Raw genomic sequence first — 22,103 nt, forward strand, 5'->3', positions numbered from 1 at the left:
AGTCACAATGACTATTTTAGATTATCATGTTTACATACTACCTATTTCAAGCACATTACAATTAATGGCCAGAGGGTGGCGCTATAGGAAGGGTAATGATGACACCAAATCATCATGTCTGTGAATTTGGCCATTGTTATTCTCATGCTGGTAACCATAGCCTAAAAAACAAATGTCAAAAATGCAATGACAGTACAGTGAACGATGAACCCCGGGCAATGGAATCGGGACACCAATAAAATTGTTTCTGGGAATCACATCATTGTTGCTCCTTTTACAGACTAGTGTTATGGGATAGCCATGCACCATATGTGACATTAACATAATTCTAATAGATTAACCTCACTTGTTCCAGAGCAGATTAGTAATGTCACTCATATGTGTGGAAGGCAGTGGCGTGCGAAGACTTTTAGAGGGCAGAGGCGAAAAGGAAATCCCTAGTCATCCCTATGTTCCCCAGGTCCGATCCTTTTTTCCCCAAAAGGGTCCTATGTTCCCCGGTCGCATAAGACTCTGCCTTCGCCTTGCCTAAAGGGTTACGGTTAGGGTTAGCGTGAGGGACAGGGTTAGGGGGTAGTGTAAGGGTCTACATAGGCCTATGTTGTATGGCCTTGCTGGGGTACATAGGACCCGGGGAGCACAGGTAAGCTCCCCTAGAGGTCACTTTAGCATGCGTTTTGGCCCCCATGAGGACACTAGCGCACATTTTGGCTTCCAAGAGGGCACCTTAAGTACACGTTTTGGCCCCCATGAGAGCACTTTAGCACACGTTTTGGCTGCCAAGAGGGCACTTTAGCACACGTTTTGGCCCCCATGAGAGCACTTTAGCGCACGTTTTGGCTTCCAAGAGGGCACCTAAGTACACGTTTTGGCCCCCATGAGAGCACTTTAGCACACGTTTTGGCCCCCATGAGAGCACTTTAGCACACGTTTTGGCTCCCATGAGAGCACTTTAGCGCACGTTTTGGCTTCCAAAAGGGCACCTTAGTACACGTTTTGGCCCCCATGAGAGCACTTTAGCACACATTTTGGCTGCAATGAGGGCACTTTAGCATGTGCTTTGGCCCCCATGAGAGTACTTGAGCACACGTTTTGGCTCCTAGAGGGCCCTTTAGCACGTGTAAGCGTTTTTATTCTACAAATACTTATTACAAATATTTATTAGGCTCTCTGTCTCTTAAAAAAAGAATTAAAAAATTAATAAAAGCACATAAAATAATAAAAAGCTTGGGGATATAACATTTATAGTAAATATAACAATGTCCAGCATAAATTGAAATATGTGGTATTTTGTAGTTGTTAGACGGCCGTAATATGTGTGCACCACCGAAACCTGTCCGGCGGAAGTTGTGCTCTCGGCCTTATCACAAAAGAAATGGCGAGCGGTATCGGCAGTGAGTAACATTTCCCGACTTTTTCTTGGTGTTCTCCGTGGTTTTAGAGCAAAAAACTGCCCGTAAACAAACAACAAACATTACTACTTGTGTAGTTTGGTTGGAGCTTGTATCGTTGTCGCTTAATAGAAACGTTACACCGTGTCGCTGTGTGTGTCTCGTGAAAGTGTCCCCCGTCACAAACTGTGCTAAGCTAACGCTACTGTTTAAATATATGCATGTATGTGTGAGTTACATAAGTGCACGTTATTGTCTGAAGAACCACCGCTCATAACTGTTGTCACATCAGTTTTATATGAAGCCCCAGCACTTGTGAGGGAAATACGAAATGCTGTAATAAATATTAGAAGCATCCTCTGAACACAATACAAGCTAACAAATGAGTATCAACAATCCAGCAGGCTAACTTTGATAAACATTAAAAAACAACAACGCATGTAAACAGCGCATATTTTCATTTTTTAACGTTACATCATTAATACTTCACATACCGTTTTATTTGGATTTTATGTGGACAAGTCCGTCATTTAAAGTAACGTTATTTGTTACTATGATTGTTTTTTTAATTTCCAACATGTCAAAAATAAAATAGAAAAGGTCATACAGAAAATAATAATGTTACACAACGGTTTTTGACATACGAAAAGGAGTGGGAAAGAGTACACGCTTATTTAATCCACCCTTAATCCATGATTTATTGTTAGTTAGCGTTTTCCTCTGTCCTACATTGTATTAATATTATTATTTTCCAAATTCAACCAATGTTTAAGTATTTTACAAAACACAATGTATATCTCATATATTTCCATCAAATACATTATTTAAGATTTATATTTATTCAATTTAATCAATTACAAACTTTTTGATTTATTTTAGTATCCAAAATATAAATTCATTCAAAATAAAAAAAGCAAATAAAATGAATGAAATAAGAATAAATAACACACTAAATAAATAAATAAGAAATAAACAAACAAACAAACAAACAAACTGATAATCAAACCCCTTCATCCCTGTACCCTGTGAGAATCATTTTCTTCTATCTCTTTTTGAACGGATCATTTATAAATATATATATTTATTTATATATAAATATATATATTTATATATATAAATAAATAAAACAAGACTATACTCATCCTGAGAGGACAATTAACAGAACTGAAATGAAAGAGCTTGATTCAACAGATGTCACAGAGAACACTGTACTCCTACAATGTCACGTTTATCTGTCTTGTGTGTTTTGTGAATGTTATATGTATGTATGTTATGAATATTGTTTAATAACATAATGAAGCCGAACTGAGTGGTTGAAGGACTCTGTACCCAAAATACAGTGACTTCTTCTTGCTTGAGCAAAATGGGCCAAATGAAAAAATAAATGTAGTGTCCAATAACAGGATTAATAAGTATACCTGGGTTTGAGCTCTGCATGGGTCTGTTCATTGTTTGTTCTCTGAAATAAAGCATTTCAGTTAGTTAGTAAAAAGCCAGCAGCTGCCAAAAATACCTTTACACGTTAGGATCTTACTTTACTGTACTTTTCCCCACAGAACACAAGATACTGAATGTGGGGCCAACGGAGCCCTGGTCATTCAGGGAGAAACTGTGCCTGGCCTCCTCTGTTATGAGGAGCGGCGACCAAAACTGGTGAGGAAAAAACTGTTTTTGTCAGTCACAAAGAGGACAGCCACAGTTTATCAGAAAACAGGCAGATGTTATATTAAAACATCCATATGTTGGGTACTTAGGGCCAAAGTACCGTTAGGTGAATACATGGGTAATAAAGTGTTTCTTGCGTTGTCATAAATCATGCACTTTGCAGGCTGAGGGGTGTGTGAATCTGAAAGGAGTCGCTGCGTGCGTTATGATGCACGGCCATAGACTGCGTGTCTCTCTTCATTAAATCGGCAGAAAACAACTGTAACACACACACACAGGCCAGTCTATACACACACCAGACGCCTGACTCACGCTCTGTGTGTGACTCTGACACAGGCTGCGGTGTTTCAGTGAAATTCATAAATAAGTGGCTAAATACGGGCGGGCCGACAGTCTGACAGTCTGACACAGTACTGTGAAAGTTAAACTACAGTTCTAAATAAATAAAGATAAAAACAAAACACATTTATGTTATAGCAAAAAATACTTCCAATAAGATTCCTCTATCAGAAATCACTCAGTAACCGGCTGCGTGACCGAGGGCAGCACTGGAGTCGTGCACCTGCCGCTCTTCTGTGTCAGGCTTCGCCGCTTAGAATGAGACGCTTTATTATGTTCACAGTGTATTTAAAAATAATAAATAGTCCAAGAATGTACTGGGAAAATCCACCTGGGAACTCTCGTTTGGAGATCTTTAGGGAAGGGGCAAAAATACTGGTTGCTGAAACCATCTGTCTATCACCAACATACGGGCCAAATCAACCAGTCAGATCAATGAAGCATATGGCGTTCTAACGGCGTGGAAACAAAGCTCAGAAGGTAAACAACATGTCGGTAAAGGCACAATTTCAGGTGCCCGGTCCATATTCCAACAGAGGGTCCAAGAGAAAAAAGCGTTAGGGAGCGGTTTGCTCCATCGCTGCGCTCATCTCATCCGCGGGAGCCGCCATGTTGTTGACACTGAACAGTCGCTTCTCGTTGCATCACACTTAATCACCAACGCTGATTGGTTCAATCGCAGGTCAAGCTTTCTCAAATTTTCTCCGCCGCACGTCATCAGACTCATCTGTGAGTAAAACACAATGGAGCTTGCGAGATCAGGACAGTCCACTGCCCACAAGGTGCAAGTGGTCTTATATGGTACGTGGGTTAAATAGTGACGTTGACCCCCCAAGTAAAAAAAACACGCTTTCTCTGCAAACAAATCAGTCCAAACATCTATGCAGCAATCTTTTACTTAATTAAGGGGCAAACTGAAGGTTTTTCTTTTCTTTTAAATGAGCCTATTAGCTCACATACATATGTCCATCCTTTAGGGCATGGGTGTCAAACTGATCCAGTAAAGGGCCTCTGTGGCTGCAGGTTTTCATTCCAACCAAGCAAGAACGCACCTGACTCGACTCATTCAATCACCTGAATTGTCTTCACACAAATGATTTGTTCTGGATCAGTTTGAGACACCTGCTTTAGGGCATGGTGCAAAAATACTAGTGTGTATCCTGTTAAATATGTTAGTCTCAATTTTCACCACTAGAGGTCAGACTTGGGCAACTTATAGTGACTGAAAGGTGACAGTGGTGGACCATGTCTTAGACCGTGAGTAAGCAGATTGTAAGAGAGGACCAACCGCAACCTGTTTTTTTAACAATGTATCAGCTGAACCCTTTAAAAATGAAAACATTTTCTAATTAACATCAGAATTCTTTTTTATAGCTGTTGTGTATTGTCCCTTTCAGTTGTCTTTGATTATTCCCAACGTGATTAGACCTTTTTCCAGACTGTTTTCTCAGCATGTGTGTTTAGTCTGTGGTGTAATTCTTCCAGGGTGTCTGTAAGTAGAGCCATCAAGCCTTTCTCAGAGCCGGGCCGTCCACCAGACTGGTTCTCACAGAAGGTAAGAGAGCTATAAACCTGCATAATCTTTTCTCCATTTGTCTTTTGTGAAGAGAACTTTGCTCTGCTCTACGCGGGATAACACATCTTCTCTCTGTTCTCCAGCACTGTGCCTCGCAATACTCTGAGCTGCTGGAAGCCACAGAAGCACCAAAGTCAGTATTATAGTACAGACGCAGATACATGCCTATATGCATGATTATAATATGTTGTCACTTTTTTTTTTTATCCCAGGTAAAGTATTTTGTAAGTGGACTTAAACAATTTGTCTTGTTTGTTTCCAGGCGTAAGCGAGGTGAGAAGGGCGAGGTGGTGGAAACCATAGAAGATGTCATTGTTCGTAGGCTAACCACTGAGAGGATAGAGGAACTGAAAAAACTACTACGAAACACGCAAGAGCAGTACAGGTACAAAGACGCTTCAAAGAAGATCGCTTATAAGATATTTGAGAACTGCCAGACCCAATGTTAACCCTCCTGTGCTTTATGTCCTGACAGGAAGTTGAAGAAAGAGGTGGATCTGATACAGATGGGTCACATGGACTCCCAGCTGAAGGAGCTGTGGGCCGACATCACACTGTGAGACTCCCATTACCCTTTTTTGACTGTTGCATTTTAGAGATGCAAAAAATGACTATGTGTGACTCAACATCTATCAGCGAAGACACAAATGATTCATATGCAATAAATATCAACAATTTCCCTATTTTATTATAAAATATGATAATACTATACTATAATGATATAATTACACCTACTTTACTAACATATCGTCTCCTCTGATTGTTAAACTGTGTGACCGTCTGTCCTCAGAAAGAAGAAGCAGGCTGAGGACGAAGCAGAGCAGAAAAAGAAAGCCACAGAAACAGCGTACCAAGGTAGGCTCAGTCTGTTGACTGTCATTTTTCTGCAGGAAATCTGAATATCTTGGATGATATGCGTATTTATTGTGAACTTCATGCTTAATTCTATGGCAGGTATCATTCCTCACACATGGGGTGGTTGTGATAGAGGTTTAAGTTGTGAGAGCTTTACACAGAAAATCTGCCAAGAGAAATATTTCATGAATGTCACAGTTATTGCAGTGTTGTGGGGTTTAATGAGATAAAGAATAAAGAAACAATAATGTGTCAGACACATTGCTCTCAATGTTATTGATAAACAGCATCATAACATTTGTGAAGTACATTAAATCTATATTCTAATAATAAGGGCTTTACCAGTAAATTAAACAAATCTACAACTACTGGAATACTTTGACCTGCCTTCTTATTTGAATATCTTTTTATTTGTTAAGACATGGGAGTTTTTCTGTGATGTGCATGTGTTGATGTAACTGTGCTTTCACAGGATGCCTTGCTCCTGATTTCTGTTCTGCAGTTTGTTTTCTGATTTCTTGATCTTAATTTAAATAAACAGATTGATTTATTCTCTCCCTCCCCCCTCTTATCCTCTCTGTCCACCGCAGCACGTCAGGCGGTGAAAAACACACCTAAGCGTCAGCCCAGTGTAACTGTTCGTTCTCCTCTGGGTGCCAGCCCCCCCGCCATGGACTCTCAGGCTGACTCTTCGGTCGCCACGCCACCCATGGATACAGGAGGTGTTGCCTCTGATGACACCACCACCACCACCACCATCCACTCCGTTGTAAGACCATGCTCGTATAGAACCATTTTTGCCTTATACACTTTTTTAGCAGCGATTACATGCCAAAAGAATACTGACAAGACTGGTTTCTTTATCTAGAAAAGACTACCTTCTCTACAGCATCATTTTCACATATTCTATTCTGAATTGAATTCCACAGAACATATTAGAACTCACAGTAACTGTACTTAAGTATAATTCAGGCTTCACCCTGGCTACGTCCCATATACTGTAATTCAACACTAAGAACCCCGGTCCAATTAAAGTCCTTGTTGGCCACCAAACTGCCCCTCTGTATCTCAACCTTTTTTTTCTTCTCATTATGCGTCAATGGAAACGTATGGTATCATCTCACATTATGGTGTTTTTGGCAATCCGAGCTCGTTCTAAAAGGAAATAGTTGAGATATTGCAGCTTACTATGCTCACGGATAATTTGCCACCTCTGCCAGGCCCAGGGGGTCGGAGTGTTTCTACCGGCGGCAGATGCTCCAGGCCCGGGGCCCAAAGATGGAGGTCTGGCCGCTCTAGTCGACGATTCACCACAAAAGAGGCTCTTAACTCAGAAGTCTACGCCGCCGCCCTCACCTCTCCTGTCAGAGCTGCTGAAAAAAGGGAACCTCATCTCGGCCAGCCCCCGCCTGGTGAGAGTTAGCTCAGCTTGGATCATGACATCTAAAACTTCAAGAATACCAGGGATTGAAATGAGCAAAACTCAGTTGTAAACGCTGTAAAAGATAATTTATAGATTGCGACTGTAAACCTAAGCTTGAATTAGTCAGTGTGCTGTACAAAAGCTATTGCTTTTATTACTACATGCATGCATTTTTTCACTGTTGTGGTGACTCTTTTAAAGCAGTAATGATTCACAGACTACAGATCTTACTGCAATATTCTAGTCTGATGTCAATCATATTATTTTGAACTTTATTTTTCTTCAGTGGGTCTAAAAGTCACTGCAGTGGTGGATTATAACCTCACTTATGTGTTTTTCTTGTTTGTTTGTTTTTTAAATGTCAGGTGGGGGAGGGAGACTCTGCTGGAAGCCTCACCAATGGAGTCCAGACAGCCACCGCCGCCACTGCCTTACCGCCCGGTCATGACGTCATTACAGGTAAGTCTGGCTTCTGTTCTCAGTGCACAAGTGGCTTTATATCTTGAATAAAATATAAAAGGTCTGCACCATTCATGCTGTACACAAGATAATGATGCTGGGTTCAGACCTTACTCACAATTACTCACAACTTTGCAGTTTTTTACTGTGTGCTTATTGACTCCTTTGTGTGTATTTTCAGAGGGTGAAGCAGAAGTGAAGGCAGAGCTGGGTGTGGAGACGGGGTTAGTGGAAGAGGACCTTGTAGCTGTGTCTTACATGGGAGACGAATTGGACCTGGAGACAGTAGGAGACATCATTGCCATCATAGAGGAGAAGGTACATAGTGTGTTTATTAATTAATTAAATAAATGGTCCACATCAGTTTGTCTCATTCACCATGAAGATGCCTGAGTATTTGAAAGTCATAATAGACTGTAATCCAAAGAAAACATATTACTGCACCAGTATGTAAAGGGGTAATGTGAAAACACATCTAAGCACCAGACTTTTAATTTGCATTCTTTAACTGGATCCCAAAGAGAGAAATTTGCAATTCTCTGACCTTTTTGAGTGTTTTATTTCTTGTGTAAATGCTGTAGAGAAGTATAAAATCCACTCAAAATTTCAAATATCTTATCATGTACTTTATGTGTGCGCAAAGAAATCAAATGCTTGACCAGTGCATAAGGAGACCTATAGATGTGATTATGTAACATAGACACCATTCCCTGAATCTAATGTTCTACTTCTGTCTTACCCTCCTTGTTCCCAGGTCGATGACTCTGTCGAGGCCTTGGATGCAGCGGCAGTGGAAGCGGCTCTCTCCCTGTGTGAAGAGGCTGTCTCAGAAGGACACACCCTCCCGGGCCCCTGGGAGACCCAGGAGCTAAAGACTTCAGACCCGGCACCCAAAGTCCAAGACTCTGACCCCACACAGGAGTCCCAGGATGTGGCCGTGATGTCATCCCTGATCCCTACAGGCATAGATACCCAGAATCAACCAGAAACTAAAAGAGAACAACAGCTCAAGGGGAACTGTGAGGGACCTGAGGCAACAGGAAGTGATGTCACCTCTTCTGTCAACTCCGACGACTGCGCGACAGGAAGTGAGGTTACGGAGGAAGGGGCGACGGGGAAGGAGGCCATGGAAGTGACCATAAAGAGTGAAGGAGAGGAATGGAGCCAGTCGGAGCCCAACCCGCCCTGCTTAGGTGGGCGGTGTCGCGCACACACACACACACACACACACACACACACACACACACACACACACACACACACACACACACACACACACACACACACACACACACATACACACACACGCACACAGATTATGCCTATGAATCTTTGTTTTTCTAACCCCCTTCTCATTTCTGTCCCACAGACTCTGAGGACAGCTCTGTGTCCGGGAAAGAGTCCAAGGTAACACACTTTGCACACTCACACACACATGCACAACTGTTCTTTCTTTTTTACCCAATATATTTGTGTGTGTTCTTGAATCCAGGAGGTGAAGGAGGAGGAGGCGGGGAGTGAGGGCGACCCAGAAGAAGGGATGGAGCTAAAGGAGGAGGGGGAGGGGCCCTATTTGTCCGAGGTGGAGCGGGCAGCCAGTGAGAGTGAAGACGGTTATGGTCCGCCCTCCCAGCGCTACACGGCGGATTCACTGGCCAGCAGCCCAGCCTCTTCTTCCCAGCTGTAGGTGTCAAAAAGGACTGCGATGATGGTGTCATAACTGTTTTGATCTGTTAGGTAACATGTAGTGGTTAAGGGGTTGTGTGAATCCAGGGTCATGTCCTAAGATGACCCCTGTTCAAAGCATATTTAGGAGAAGTGCTGCTTTAAGACTAGGTTAAAGCTGAGCCAGCATTTGTCACAAGTATTCTTGTCATGACATCTGGTCGACCCAGTGGCGGTTTGTTCGTCTATTCTCGGCTCGCTACGACGTGCTTCAGTGGAATATCTCCTGGTCTCAACTAGTGTTGTCACAATACCAAAATCATGACTTATGATACCTGCCTAAAATATCTCGATGCCGATACTGAAACGATACCATGGCGGAAAACTAAAACCTCATCAAAAATAATGCAATAAAATATTAGATGACGGATGTGGAACTATTATTAATTATTTATTGTTATTAATGAAAGCACTTAAACCTAAAAAGTGTGCGTGTGTGTGTGTGTGCGTTTTAAAGCTGCTGAGCTTTATAGCAACTTGTTATAACAACAATGAAATGATTATGCAGCCGTTTAAAAAAATAAAAAGGATTTGTCACAGAACATGGACATATGAAAACAAGAACATGGTTGTATTTGTGTTGCTTTAAGACTAGATTAAAGCTGAGCTAGCATTTGTCACAAGTATTCTTGTCATGACCTCTGAATCAGATTAGGGCTCCATTTCTCTGAACTAAGCAGTCTCTGGCTGCTTACATCAAAATTCTAACAGTGTGCGCCTTTGTCTCTACTTGCCTCTCTGCCACTTGCGATTTCTCTTCTGCTTCTTTTTCATTCACTGGGCACTTCACTTCATAATTCCCCGTCTGTCTTCACTTCCTCTCTTTCTGCATCAGATCTACGTGCGGCGAGGACCAGGAGGCAGTGCAGGCCCAGAAGATCTGGAAGAAAGCCATTATGCTGGTGTGGAGAGCTGCTGCCAACCACAGGTAGAACTTCTATAATGAATGCATCAACCTTTTAATACTTTAGCAATACCTCAGTGTCAGAAGGTTTGTTAGCACCTCAGTTTTTAAGGTTATCACATCATGAGTTGCTGCAGGTCAGCGAATAGCAGCAGGAGACTTATTGTCTGACAGAAGATGATCAGAATGAGTGGATAGTCATATTTTCCCGCAGTTATTTATATTTCAGCTGATCATGTTTACTGTAATTGTTATCTTGAAATATGATGGTGCTAACTATTTAGTTTTAGTGGGAATGCACTAAAGAACCAGTGAGACACTGCTCCCTGCCGGCACATTCTTCTCTCCGTGCTGTATGTTAGTGTGAAAGTGGTTTGAAGGATCAGGTTAGATGATGAGAAGGTAGCCTCTGCCATCAGTAAAAGTCCAAGTCCAAGTCCATTTGCCATTAGTAGTTTTTGTCTAAAAACAGTCATATCCCAGTGTGAACTCCTCCTAAAGTCCTCCTAAACTCCCGAATTCCCAGAAACATGACTTGGTAGCTACAGTCCCGATACCATAAACAGATTTTTCTGCATATTTTAAGATTTTTGTTGAACAGAAGGAGTCAAGCTTTATGTTAACTAAAATCATAGCTAATATTCGATAGCTTCCAAAGATTTGTGAAACAAGCTCATAAATGAGTGGGTCACTCTAATGAGTCTAAATGGGGACTGAACTCCGTATTCTACTGTTTGTTAAATAAGAATTTTGTTCTGTTTTGGCTAACCTAAGATACTCTGATTTTGAGCAATATAGCATTAATTTGAAAGCTTCTTTTCCACTTTTACCAAAGTCAGATAGTAGTTTTCACTCGTTCTTCTCAATAAACCTCAGTAACAGCTATACAAGTATGTTGTGTTACTTCTTTTGGGAAATAAAAGCTTTATGGGAAAACAAGGTGTGGAACAGAAGCACTTCCAACAGTTAAAGGGAAACAGATGTTTTACAGTGAATTCATGTTCCTCTCAGGTATGCCAGTGTCTTCCTGCAGCCTGTATCAGATGACATTGCTCCTGGTTACCACAGCATCGTACACAGGTAAGGACACTGGACTCACTCGCTTTTTTAGTCAGATTGCATCACACGTCATGTACACACACACACACACACATATATATATTTGTGCATTCATGCCACACAGTAATTGAGTTTTGTGTAATAACAGTGTGATAACAGTTAATGTGGATTTTTCATGGTAAACGCAGTTTAATGAACACATCTCCATTTCAACCATCCTCCCTGCTCCAGACCCATGGATCTGTCGGCCATTAAAAAGAACATTGAGTCCGGCGTGATCCGTACGACAGCCGAGTTCCAGCGGGACATCATGCTGATGTTTCAGAATGCCGTCATGTACAATTCGTCAGACCACGACGTGTACCACATGGCGCTAGAGATGCAGCGTGACGTCCTGGAGCACGTCCAGCAGTTCCTGGCCACCCAGCTCATCATGCAGACGTCAGAGAGCGCCATCTCCGCCAAGAGCCTTCGTGGCAGGGAGGGAAACCGTAAGCAAGGAGAGCCGGCTGAGAAGGTGGGTTGGGCGACTCGTTTGGGGACAAACTAGGATTTCCTTAGGCCGCGTTCAGACAGGTTTCAGGTGATGCAGCGAAAACGGAAGTCCTCCCATTTATATATAATTTTTCTTTTTCTTTTAGGCGCCCAGTCTATGTGAGCTGTGCGTCTGTTCCAAATTTATTTAGGACATTTTTGGATTTAGGGGACCCTCACACAAATCGTCCACTCACTCAGCTGTTGGTGAAAAAGGTCTCAGAGATTGACAGTTACTTGTTGTTGACCTAACATTTCCCATTCATATACTGTAGTTATGATAGTTCTATAAAGAATAAGTAATGACGCATCAAGCTTTTCAACATTTATTATTGTTCAGCTTTAGAAGTTGATGTCTATTGTCCTACTACTGTATGCAGACTTAATGTGAAATAGTTATCAGTTAGGTTTTTTGTAAAGGAACGGATGAATAGGTATGTTCCACTGTTAATAGAGAACTGTGTTGCCACAAATGTGTGTTGTTTCATTCCATCGATATGGGACAATACTGTGAAGCACCACATCTGTTGAATCCATGCTACTTTTATATCCATGAATTTAAAGAGCCTCTATGCAAAGGAACTAAGCGCTTCTCATTTTGGCCGATTCTACGAGCTTCCTGTAACTGACTTCCTTTTCACTAATTAGTCACTCGGTGTGACTTCAGATTCGGTGATGCTAGCTGGCAAGTGATCCAATCTTTCAGAAGCTTGGCATCATACGATTCAGACATCACATGCACACATTGCTGAATACACAACACCGTTGAGACATCTGGTCGACCCAGTGGCGGTTTGTTCGTCTATTCTCGGCTCGCTACGACGTGCTTCAGTGGAATATCTCCTGGTCTCAACTAGTGTTGTCACAATACCAAAATTATGACTTATGATACCTGCCTAAAATATCTCGATGCTGATGCTGAAACAATACCATGGCGGAAACTAAAACCTCATCAAAAATAATGCAATAAAATATAAGATGACAGAATGTGGAACTATTATTAATTATTCATTGTTATTAATGAAAGCACTTAAACCTAAAAAGTGGGCGTGTGTGCTTGCGTGCGTTAAAGCTGCTGAGCTTTATAGCTACTTAACTTGTTATAACAACAATGAAATGATTATGCAGCAGTTTAAAAAAAAATTAAGATTTGTCACAGAACATGGACATATGAAAACAAGAACATGTTCGTTATTATCTGGACAATTCTTTGGCCAATATAAGGTTCTTGGCGTAGTTGTGTTGTTGATCAGCATACCTGTAAACACCAGTGCATGTTCTGGTAAAGTTAATGTCTCCGGTGTGAACTGTTTGCATACAGAGATGTGTGAACCACATCGGACAGTTAAACAGTTAGCTTTACACCTGACTGCCTCCTGCAACAGGTGGCAGTCAGGCATGGTGAAAAAAGTTCACTTGTCACAAAATAAACACTCGCTTGACTTAACGTTACATCCAGGGGGTATTTATGTTATCTATCTCTAACCTGCAGCTCTCTGAACTCTTTGAACAAGTCCTCACATCTGTCAGTTTCGATGTTTCTCCAAGTTGGTAATTGGTCAGACCGGCTTTGTGGTGTGCGTGGACTTGCCTTTACTGTCGGCAACTTCACTTCGTGCGTCTGCTTATAAACACGCCCAGACGGTCGGCAGGAACAGAGCACTTGAGCCACATCCAGCCATGTCTGTCTCGCTCTGTGAGTGACATGTTACTATGAAACCCCGTCCACTCTGGCTGCAGGCAGTAGTGATGGGATGTTCGGCTCTTTTCAGGGAGCTCCCGAAGAAGAGCCGGCTCTTTCGACTCCTGAGCGCCTCTTAATTTCGGATTTTTTTGTAGGCCTTTATTTTACCATTACTTTGCAAAAATGAATGGTTTGGTGTGTTGGAAACCCTTTCATGTTCCGTGTTTTTATGAGAAGCCTTACAATTGCCTGATTTTGTGCAATTATTCTGTTACAAAAGCATTCTTTTGTTTAATATTTTAATCATACATTTTATTGCACATATACGCTTAGCATAGTTGGTTAATGTAGCTACCAGAAGAGGTCCACGTATCCAACATATACACATCAGTGGCAGCTGCTGGTCTTTCAAGGAGGGGAAGCTCATTTTTCAGGCCTACATCATAAATGTGTTTGTTTATTTATATGTAAATTCAACCCTTTGGTCCTTTTCAAGAAAATGATCTTTGACCTTGTCGTACCAACTAGGCGTCTTTTCCAGGGACTTGACCAGTGTCCTCTCAATGGCAGCAGAGCTAGGCTGCTTAAACGGCCTTGGCCCATTGTGTTTCAGGAAGACTTGAGCCGCTTTTAACAGGAGAAGCTCCTCTCTACACCTGCAGATGTCACTCCAACTGTTGCTTCTAATGACAACAGTTTGTATATCTGAGGCATTGCACTTTCCAACTCCATGTCTTTCAGAAACGGGAAGAAATCACAAAGCTTTCCCCTGTTGCCCCGTCCTTTATTCAGTCTCCCTGAATCAAAGAACTGGCCATAACTTTTCAGGACTCTCTGAAAAATCTCCTCTGGAAACACTTGTCTCATCTCATCAAATTTCCCTGGCTTGACATATTCTAAGATGCGCATGCTTTTCTGAAAGATTGTCTAGAATGGCCATGTACAGATTTCTGTAGCGCCCCTTGGGATCCTGCAGTTGTTACAGACGGCACTTTCTCAGGGGCTCCGTTTGCTGGTCCGATGTGAGATCTGCTGCTTTGGCATAGACAGCCTAGAAAGCCCCCACTGACCTCCTCGACATAAGCAAGAAGAGACTCAAAGTCATAGTTTGCTAATGTTTCTGTAAACTCCCTGTGATTCCCCTTTTTGGATGATTCACCACTCTCATCATGCCCCCTTAATGACAGCTCCTGACAGCCAAGCAAGGAAGTCACGTCAATAAGGCGGTTTAGGAAAGCCCTGTTTTGTTTGACTGTTTCATTCTGTTTTGCTACTTGAATGCGAGCACCTTCATTTGTTGCATGTTCAACCCTGACTCTGCCCAGGAAACTTAACCTTGCACATGCACTCACATGTTCATTGCTTTTTTTCATGCCTTTTGTTTGCCCTTTTGACCAGACAACACATCCCTGAGATGCTTTCATCAAGAGGCATGGCCAACAGTACATTTTTATTTGGGACAGCACTTCAGCCAGCTCACCTTGTCATACCAGGACACCTGAAAAGACCTGTTACTTTCCCCCACCTATTGCACTGAATCAATCTTAGGAGTTGACCTGCCCTGCTGTTTAACTCTAATTTTCTCTTCATAAGGAAGGCTATCAAATGGTTTCGCAAATCGGTCGACAACATTCTGCCATGATGTGCAGCATGTGACCGCCTGTGAGTGTGAGTGATGGGGGGAGAATCTTAGACAGTTTATCCAATCATCATGCAGCCCACTGTCCCATTGACCCCCAGAGACGCTGAGCATCCAATGGGCGGGACAAAGCCCAGCATTTATCCAATGAGCGTCTAGTTTGGCTGCAGGGGAACAACCCGCTGTACGCTTCCCCATTGAAGTCAGTAGAAGCTGAGCGTCCGACTGTGTAAAGTGCTGTGGAGCTTTGGGGATGAAGGAGAAGAAAGTTGCCTGTGATAAGTAGCTGAGTCTGAACAAAAGATGAAGGCTTTCTAGCGCGCATTTATTCTATGAAGTGTTTCCATTACAAAAAAAGGGCCCTAGAGGGATTTACGAGACTCGGAGGTGACGTTTCTCTCTGAATGGGTTTGGATCGCCGGTGACCAGTGATAAAGCGCGCGTGTGGGCGTGAATGGGAAAGAGAGGTATGGAGGATGCAGCAAATGACCACAGGTCAGAAATTCAATCCAGAATCCGTGCACAGATGATTTTCTGTGCTGTGTTTTTCTACACCACTGGATAAAAGTGTCTACCCTTCTTCACCGTGCTGTGGTGGTGTCTGTACGACCACACGTCACATCCCGCTACATCCATTTTCTACTCGGTCAAACGGCCTCCTCAGCGACTCACATGCAAATTAAGGGTGTTTTTGGCCACATCTTGTGCGCATGACACATCACTTGCAGGCAGTGATGAAGCAGAGAGCAGCTGCACACAGACACGCTGCTCCACTGTCGCACAAAGTTCATAAAGTACCGGTACTAATAGAATAGTTTCTAGTGACTTGGTTCCGTGGTACCTTTCTAGTATCGGTATACCGTGCAACACTAGTCACAACTTTCCTGCTGATTCATGTTGTTGCTGCATGTTGGCTGCACCTCTCCTCACTAACTTCTGTCTGTCTGCATCTGCCGTCTCTGACTCAACTGTTTGTCTGTTTGCTATTGTCTGCAATGGATGTTCATATACCGTAGTTTATGAGATTGTTAGTTTTTCTTAACTGTTTGACCGTGGGAGTCTTTGAGCGTGCCTAACAGGGCTGCTGTTAGGCATTTTTAGAAGTATGTAGAATGTAGAAATGTCACTTCAAAACAGGGAATATATGGGAAATTAAGACCATTTCTCAGGGAGTCCAGATAAGGGGAATTTTGAAAATGGTTTACTTTCAAGGATGAATTTTAAGCAATGCTCCACATATACAGTATATTACATGTTTTTATTATTTTTGTTCGGCTGTTCCTCTACAGTAAGCAAATGAGACAGTCACACCTTTTTTGAACTTTTTTGAGCTGTACAATATTTAAATAATCACATCTGCAGTTCATGGAAGTGCTCTGACTGAAAGTCTGGTGTCTTTCATAGGGGCCATGATGGGAACTGTGGTATGGTGTTTGTGAGCTGTCCTACCTGATTCTCTCAAGTGTGTTTAACTGTCTTTGTATGTGTCTAGTCTATGTATATCAATATTACCTTTTCTGCATATGAGAAGTCTAAGTGTGAGTGTTTGTGTGTGCGTATGCTCCCGTGTGTGTGTTTGTCTGTGCCCTGCAGTGGTCGAACGGACCCTTGTTCCTTTGCGCGCGTCTGTGTTTGACGCAGACTTGTATGAAACTTGCTTTCTCACGCACGTGTGTGTTTTCTCTCTCTTTCTCACTCCAATGTTTGTCCTCCTACAGGACAGTGTCCCAATGGCCTCTCCTGCTTTCCTTCTCTCTCTCTTTGTAAGTATTCAGGTTCTCCCTCAGATTTCACCAGAACCAGGCCACGCTTTACACACACACACACACACACACACACACACACAATGTAACACTCTACACATCTGTCGCTCCCTCTCATCTCTTTTCTTTCTCTCGATTGTGTTTCAGAAGCATTCAAGGAAGCAAAACTGTTTAGAAATAGAAAGTGTTTGTTAGAGCCACTAAAAAAAACTTATTGGTGTTAATGAATAATATTCTAACTGCAGATATTCAGTGACTATTCAACAGTTTCTTATCAGGTCATTTGAAGTATCATTTTAACATCTTTGGTCATACTGCCACTGTTTTCAAAACTAATAATTATGTAACAATTTTAATGCTATTTTGTATCTATAAAGTATCAAGTCATTGTATTTTTTTTCCTTTTGCATTAAGCACAAACAGCTATTTATGAGTAGGACTAGACTGACAATTAGCCAAGGATACATCAGCTAATATAAGCTTTGCAGATCTATTGTAACAGTGTATACGTAAAGATAAAGAGCAGGAAAATGCAGTACAGGAATATCAAAGTAGGTTTGAGGTCATTTAAAAGAAAGTTACCATTACATAGTTTGTCTATCAGGAAGCACTGACAGGTTGATTGTTCAGCTGTACATTGTCCCGCTCAGTATTTATCTTGGTCCCAATAAATAAATGAATAAATAATTGTGATTACGTATAAAGTAAATGCAAAGATGCAAATGATACAAATTAATAATTCCCATCTCCTTCATAGCACAGCATTTTAAAATTGCCCGTTGTGTTGCGTACACCCCCGAAAGTGTATGAATTCAGACTGTTTACATATCGGCATCACGATGTAGTTATTTTGGCATCCTTTTGATCTGTTCTATCCCAGTAAAAAAAATCTGCACCGCAAGTAGAGCTTGAAGCTGCAGGCAATTCTCCGAGTTGTGTGCAGCTCTGAATGATGTTACAAAGCAGCAGGAGTTTTTATTTTAGCCATGGCTGATGACGGAAAGAAGTAAATGGTTGTTGGTTTCCACACTGGTGCGTAAACCAAAATGACACCTGTAAACTTGAGAGTAACTACTCGCATAAGGGATCTTAATGTTAGGTTTATAGTTAAAAATGATCATAATCATAAAAAACATGAAAAAATCTATCAGAATTAGCCATAAATAAATGACTAGTCAGAATATACATGAGCAAAATGCGTTTGAAAAACATGTGTTTATACGTAAATATTTAACATGCTGTCTGATTCACTTCCCTAAAAATACCCAGTGGAAGTAATTTATCTTCATTAAAAGTGTAAGTTCCTATGATTTTGAATCCTCCATAACACATAATATTAGGACCAAATCAGAAAGAATTGTCAATAATATTGATTTGGAACAACACTCTTAATAGCTCTAATCTGCTTCATCAGCACTGTGTGGGTGTGTTTTGATTGTTTAGATTTGTCAGGCAACATGAGGAACAACCCCGTAACTGTCGACTTTAAATGTTGCTAAATCCTGATTGGTGCACAGAAGTGACATCACCTTTTTCCAACTGATGTAAGAAGAGCTCAGATGAAAATACACAGAAATACAGAAATCTTTCAGATAAAATAACTTCCCCTCACAGTGAGCAGCTGAGAAAACAGGATTTCGTGGCCTTTAAATGAAAAAGATGGTATTTTCTGTTTTGTTTCCTTCTCAGTCAAACATGATGCAACTTTATGCAGGTTTGCACTGACACGTATGAGATCAAAGGAGTTTGTTTTTCCTCTTGGTGGAAAGTAGTTATCCAGTAAGTCAGGTTTTACAACAGTTGTGATGGCCAAGTGAAAGATGCACCAACGCTTAAAGGTAATAAACTTTAAATACTATATATAATGCGGTAGTCCTGAAGAAAAACAAACCAAGAAGAAGACACAAATAAAACCTACCATCAGAACCCTGGCTCTCAGCTGTAGTGATGTGTTGTATGGATAACCATTAAAGTGTCATTTTGGCGCAAAATCCTCCCATGGTCTTTTTCGGCATTAAGAAAGCCATCAATACAGTTTTTTATTAACGGAGATATCCTGGACAGCTGCTAGCAGCCAGATGTTGCTAACACTGATTAGCTCGGGGCAGTACGGTGAAGGCAATAAAACATCTTCTTTAACCACTAATCCTGCTCAAAATAACACCAAACCTCTGCAGCAGCATGAGAAGAGTCCCTGCACATAAAACAAAGCACCAATGGGCTCCTTACTTTTGGATTGACTTTGGTAATTGACTTGAATGGACTTTACTATGAGAGGAGCTGGTACAGGGGCCAGTTGGTAAGTCTTTAAGACACTCTTTTAATAAACTATGTGTTCGCTATCTACGTTGTTGGTGCTTTGTTTTATGTGTAGGGACTCTTCTCATGCTACTGCAGAGGTTTGGTGTTATTTTGAGCTGTATTTACATAAGTACGTTTTAATGCCTTCACCGTACTGCCCCTAGCTAATCAGTGTTCTCGATGGCTTATTGGATGAATGTAAGTGCCGAAAAAGACCATGGGATGATTTTGCGCCAGATTAACACTTTAAAGAGTCTTTGTCTCTCACTCTTCCTCTCTCTGAGTTTCACATACACAAATCTCTCAACACACTGTGTCACCCTCATAAACTTTAAGTTCTGTTTTTGACACACTATCGTCACCACACGCACACACACACATACACACGCACACGTGCAGGCTCCAGTAACCTTTCATCACCCAGCTTTCGTCGACCTTCGGTTAATGCCCCCATGCCGGTTTCCTGTGTTTTTCTGTTTACGTGCGATTGTCCTTGTCTCTGCATGTTCTAATTTCTTTTCTCCTTCTTTTCTTTTGAAATCTTCCCTTTTTTTGATCATCATTGTTTGTTTCTTTTCTGTTCTTCATTTGGGGAGGAAGCCTTCCAAGGTGGACTGTGCAGTGTTTTTTTTTTTTAATGCGGAGCTCAATCGCGTGCGGAGGCCCGCTGCAAGGCCTCTCTTCACCCTGCCTGTCCAGTTGACCTTTCGACCTTAACATCCTTATGTCAATTTCTTTTCTGTCCCTCTCTTCCTTGTCCCCCCCGTTTCTCCTTGTCTGTTTCTCTGCTGCAGGACGGGGGCACCAGGGGTCGCCGTAGTGCCATGGAGGCCGACCTCAAAATGAAGAAATAGACTGAGATTAGAGAGACAAAGACTCACTCAGTGCTCGCGGGTCACTTTGGTTGTTTTCTGAAGAGGACTGTGCCGTCTCTGTGTGCCTGCTCTGACGCGGGTGTATGTGGATGGGTGTGTCTTTCAGGGCGTCTGAAAGAGCTGCACAGAGCTTCTTCTTCTCCAGCTCATACGCTTGGTTTATGTGCAGCGCCATGGGATTTCACTCCACTTTCCCCAAGTATCATTTCACCAGCAAAGATAGAAGTTCATCATGTCCCTTTGAGGGAGCAGTGGAGAACTTTGAGAGAGAGAGAGAGAGAGAGAGAGAGAGAGAGAGACAGAACACTTTCACCAGCAAAAGTTTGTTTGGGATCAAACGATGAATGAGCTCTACTCATCGGATGCATTAATACTTATTGATTTCTTGACAGATCTGTTTGTTTGAGTGCCCCGCACCAAACTGTGAAGACACGAGACAGCAACAACAAACGGGCACGCCACACGACAAATCATAATGTACAGTTCCACAAATTCAAAACTGCTACTCACATTAGTACCGCATGTTGGACTGACGCCAGATCAGTTTGATCACTGATGAAACCTTATGACATCACAAATCTTTCTGCCTTCTTCATTAATGAAATGACAATCTGATGATGTCATTTAACTGGTCACACTTTACGCTCATGCTGACCGTTTTTCCAAAGCACGTTTTAAGTTTCACCACCTACCTTCATGCAGGCCAGAGCTTCCATTAAATTCATGAATGACCTGCAGACAGAAATGACACATGCTTGAGAACAGTAAACAGTTTGTTGCTTTTTGTCGACATCGATTGTGTGTGGTACTGCCGTTACCAGTTTCACTCCGTTTACATGTTTTTTTTTTTGCATGTAAAGGTTTGTCATATGCCAGCAGACTTGGAGATCTCAGATGTCGGAGTGTCCTTGAAAGCACCACGGTCCCTGCTCTGCCGCGTTATGATGATAAAACTGACAACAAAAACAACACGTTGTTCACGGGATGAATGATCTTAACCTCAGATAAATGCCGCAGCTCTTTACGATGAATGAATGGAAGCCGTTAACCGCCTTTGAAGGTAGAGCATAAAAAGTCTATAAAGGAAATATATTTCAAAGGGAAAAGACACTGATTGATTTTCAGCCTTTAATGATGCAAACAGACTAATGTTTCAACGCTTCTGTGTCTTCATGAGAGTGAACAATGTATTCTTTGTGAAGTAGTTGGCTGTAATGTAAAATACAGGTATTTCATTGCGCGTGTTAATGGACTGACACGTAGGGTGTGGAGTTTGTTGTTGCTGAAATAGTATTGATGCATCCCTTCTCGTCACGTAGGATAGAGCCAGTGTGCGCTATGTAGGTAGCATATGAAAGGTGTCTGTGTAATGTGTGTTAGATGGGAGTACAAAAACAAGTTTTGTACCTGTGAGATGGATCATGTAGAGTTCTGTTTGGATAGCTGATACATGTATCATGTGTTCTGTTGTACATTTGTTAAATAAAAAGATTATTTGATCTAAACCTAAATCATATCGGAGTTGTGTGTTTGCTTAGTTTGAAGTCTTGATCTCTAAGGGAACATATGCTCATTTTTTAGGTTCTACCTGTGTATTTGTTTTTTACTCCAACATGTTTACACACTTTAAGGGCCAAAAACACATTTTTCTCATACTGTCTGTGTGATTATACCTTTATTAGCCCTCTGTTTGAAACACAGTTTTAGCACGTGTCTCTTTAAGACCCTCTCCTGAAAAGCCCAGTCTGCTCTGATTAGTCAGTGTTTCTGGGTCATCTGCACTCTCTGCATTGTCATTGCAGTCAGGGAATGACTGTAAAGTCACTGTAGCAGCACTTTCTATATATAGTATAGTTGTGACATCACAACTGTACAGGAGTCCTGACAGCTCGTTTAAAGACACAGTTTCTG

General features: G+C 41.8%; 1 protein-coding gene across 1 annotated transcript; it reads left to right on the top strand.

Moving 5' to 3' along the window:
- Positions 1–1,350: 1,350 nt before the first annotated feature.
- On the top strand, positions 1,351–21,691 carry brd8b (bromodomain containing 8b). Its single transcript, XM_083915943.1, has 18 exons — positions 1,351–1,394; positions 2,948–3,044; positions 4,881–4,950; positions 5,055–5,104; positions 5,234–5,356; positions 5,447–5,527; positions 5,762–5,826; positions 6,417–6,595; positions 7,047–7,238; positions 7,615–7,708; positions 7,890–8,026; positions 8,463–8,901; positions 9,078–9,115; positions 9,201–9,391; positions 10,269–10,361; positions 11,349–11,417; positions 11,628–11,913; positions 20,112–21,691. Exons 1-18 carry the CDS (start codon positions 1,376–1,378, stop codon positions 20,169–20,171), a joined length of 2,283 nt encoding a protein of 760 aa, XP_083772069.1. The 5' UTR covers positions 1,351–1,375; the 3' UTR covers positions 20,172–21,691.
- The last annotated feature ends 412 nt before the right edge of the window (positions 21,692–22,103 follow it).

The sequence above is a fragment of the Echiichthys vipera genome, assembly GCF_963691815.1.
Source record: "Echiichthys vipera genome assembly, chromosome: 6".
Taxonomy (NCBI): Eukaryota; Metazoa; Chordata; class Actinopteri; order Perciformes; family Trachinidae; genus Echiichthys; species Echiichthys vipera.

Coding starts and splice junctions, on each gene's coding strand:
- brd8b (XM_083915943.1), top strand. Junction 4,951..5,054: donor CAGACTGGTTCTCACAGAAG/GTAAGAGAGCTA, acceptor TCTGTTCTCCAG/CACTGTGCCTCGCAATACTC. Junction 7,239..7,614: donor TCTCGGCCAGCCCCCGCCTG/GTGAGAGTTAGC, acceptor TTTAAATGTCAG/GTGGGGGAGGGAGACTCTGC.